Source organism: Hippocampus comes, unplaced genomic scaffold (assembly GCF_001891065.2).
Source record: "Hippocampus comes isolate QL1 unplaced genomic scaffold, H_comes_QL1_v1.1 scaffold22, whole genome shotgun sequence".
NCBI classification, from domain to species: domain Eukaryota; kingdom Metazoa; phylum Chordata; class Actinopteri; order Syngnathiformes; family Syngnathidae; genus Hippocampus; species Hippocampus comes.
Window position 1 is genome coordinate 4,228,860 of NW_017806175.1, and position 2,377 is coordinate 4,231,236.

Consider the following 2,377-nt stretch of genomic DNA (forward strand, 5'->3'; position numbering starts at 1 on the left):
TGTTTCCTATGTATCTCACCCTGCCTCTCAGCTGTGTGTGAGCTGCCGTGCGCTAACGGCGGTCGCTGTGTGGGTCCCGATACCTGCCAATGTCCCTCAGACTACACAGGTTCCCAGTGCCTTTTGCGTGAGTCACCCAGTAGTACAACCTTGCATGGTCAGTTACACCCGGCGGCTCACTGCTTCTTTAGCAACAACGCAGTGTTGGTGTGTTTTTTTATAGCCTTGTGCACACCCGCCTGCCAAAATGGTGGCCGATGTGTTGACGTCAATAAGTGCACGTGTGTTGGCGGTTGGCAAGGAGCTCGTTGCCAGATAGGTAAGATTCTGCCAAGTTTTGTACATGTACTGTACTTGTTTTGCCCGTCCTTATAAAGTTTTTTTTTTCAGATTTTGTACCAAAATCCCTAAATTGGGATATTACCATGACTGTGCATGTCCTGGAATCAGACATCATGTCACTTTGTGTAAAATAATTGTCAGACAGAGCCATTCTGGCGTTCTCATTTACACTAACATTGATATATCTCCACTTTAATTGCTCTCATTCAGAGCCCGTTCAGTGTCAGAAGCCCTGTAAAAACGGCGGCGTGTGCGAAGGCCTCAACAGGTGTCGCTGCGCCAAAGGATTCACCGGAAGTCTCTGTGAAACGGGTCAGTGTGTGTTTGTGCCATCACGGCGCATTGCACATCTTGACTTATTTTGGCGTGTTCATGTGCAGCGGTGACCACCCCGTGCGTTCCTCCCTGCCGGCACGGCGCCACCTGTAGTCCTCACAATACCTGCACCTGTCCCGAGGGCACTACGGGCCTGCGCTGTGAGAGACTGTAAGTATTCAAGGTGTTATGCAATGTCTTATGCATTCTAATGTGTGATGTGAAACTATTTTGTTCTCGTAAAGTCATGTGCGATGTTCTCATTGATGTGTAGGACATGCCCTGTGGTCACCACCGTGGTCAGCATGGCTCGGGCGGTGAGAAAAGCTTTTAAGGAAAGTTACGTTGACCGTTGCGGACCTTTGGGGATTCAGCTTTGCACCAAATACAGGTTTGTATATATGTTGTACATTAGCATATGGAGCACCATCATTTCAATATATCAATAGTTAAATCCTAGCATGACTAATTATAATGTGACGTTGCGTTTGGTTTTGTTTTGTTTTGTTTTTCCAACAGGATGAACCAGGCACGTGTGTACCTGCAAGCCTACAGGGTGGGCTACAAAATCCAATGCCCGGAGAGGAAAGGCAGATGATGAACTGTTTGGAATAAACATTCCAGAAAGTACATTTCAGTCAGTGCTGAAACAAGCAACTGCTGCGATCACGACAATTCGCCCAAATGTTGAAATTTGGCAAGATATGGGTTAAGATTACTGTACAAGCCAAAGTGACGACTTTTTTTTTTCAATTTCAAATGGTGTTGTTTTCCTTAAAAGTAAACTGCACAATGGACTCTGTTATAATTTTTTTTATGGTGGATTAAAGGTTCTTTTTTATTGCTTAATAGCTTCACTTTCCAACCTGACTTGGACGGGTCAATGGATGGATGAATCGGAAGTGCATAGAATTTATTTTAGAGAGTTTTAAAATTTCAGTGTAGAGTTGTTTTCCTACTTTTTGATCAAACCTACACTGAATGAAATACTTCAAATTGTTCAGCGCAATCTCCTAACATCAGGACACCTGGCAAGCATTCGTCAAATGAAAGCCATGTGAGCATGCGTAATGTAAACAGCCGCGAATCCTCTCGAATAGTTTGCGGATTACGCCATGAGTCAACCCGTTATGCTGTTTATTTTTAAATTACCCACAAGCGGCCAAATTGCATTCATACAGCTGGAATCTTTTGAGTATTTCTGTCGTACCTTTTTGAGCCACACGATGGTAGTAAAGAGTATGTGACGTAACATAGTTGAGTTCCGCTTTTGATTTAACAAATTAAAATATATTAATTGTATCAAGGAAATAACTCAGTGTTGGATTTGTTTTAGTGTCTCGTTGTTTATAATTTGCACTACATATAAAAGTTTTAATAAGTATTGATAACACCAGAGAGGAACCCTATTGAGAGACCGGACTTGGCCGTTTATTTTGAAAGACGGAAACTACCGACTCGCTAGCTTTCCTCATAGGTTTGACTTGTCCTGCAGTGTCCTCCAAATAAATCAGTGGATTTGGTTTGTGGTCGGGTCAGGACGCGGGACAGCAGCAAATATGGTCCTTGACGAGAAAGTGATCACGAACGGAGAACCAGACGATGTAAGTCGAAGTTGTTATCAAGGTGGATAAACGATCGTGTTGCCTTATGTTAGGTAACGTTAGCTTGTAGTTAGCCGAAGAAGGCTAAGCTAGGTGATGGTACTTGCCCCCCCCCC

The 2,377-nt window shown here is 43.7% G+C and overlaps 2 protein-coding genes across 3 annotated transcripts in view; both read left to right on the top strand.

Moving 5' to 3' along the window:
- The window catches only part of LOC109532432 (wnt inhibitory factor 1-like), a 10,895-nt gene extending 9,395 nt beyond the window's left edge, over nt 1–1,500 (top strand). The window contains exons 2-7 of the mRNA XM_019897328.1: nt 32–127; nt 224–319; nt 553–654; nt 723–828; nt 932–1,048; nt 1,177–1,500. Of these exons, the coding sequence (XP_019752887.1) occupies nt 32–127; nt 224–319; nt 553–654; nt 723–828; nt 932–1,048; nt 1,177–1,255 (596 nt within the window). The 3' untranslated portion in view covers nt 1,256–1,500. The remainder of the gene's footprint in view (nt 1–31; nt 128–223; nt 320–552; nt 655–722; nt 829–931; nt 1,049–1,176) is intronic.
- Nucleotides 1,501–2,086: 586 nt separating this feature from the next.
- The window catches only part of LOC109531903 (cytochrome b-c1 complex subunit 6, mitochondrial-like), a 1,612-nt gene continuing 1,321 nt past the window's right edge, over nt 2,087–2,377 (top strand). Inside the window, exon 1 of one of the 2 annotated variants that reach the window (XM_019896437.1) lies at nt 2,087–2,261. In XM_019896437.1, the coding sequence (XP_019751996.1) occupies nt 2,217–2,261 (45 nt within the window). In that variant the 5' untranslated portion in view covers nt 2,087–2,216. The remainder of the gene's footprint in view (nt 2,262–2,377) is intronic. The other variant, XM_019896439.1, reaches the window with a different exon arrangement.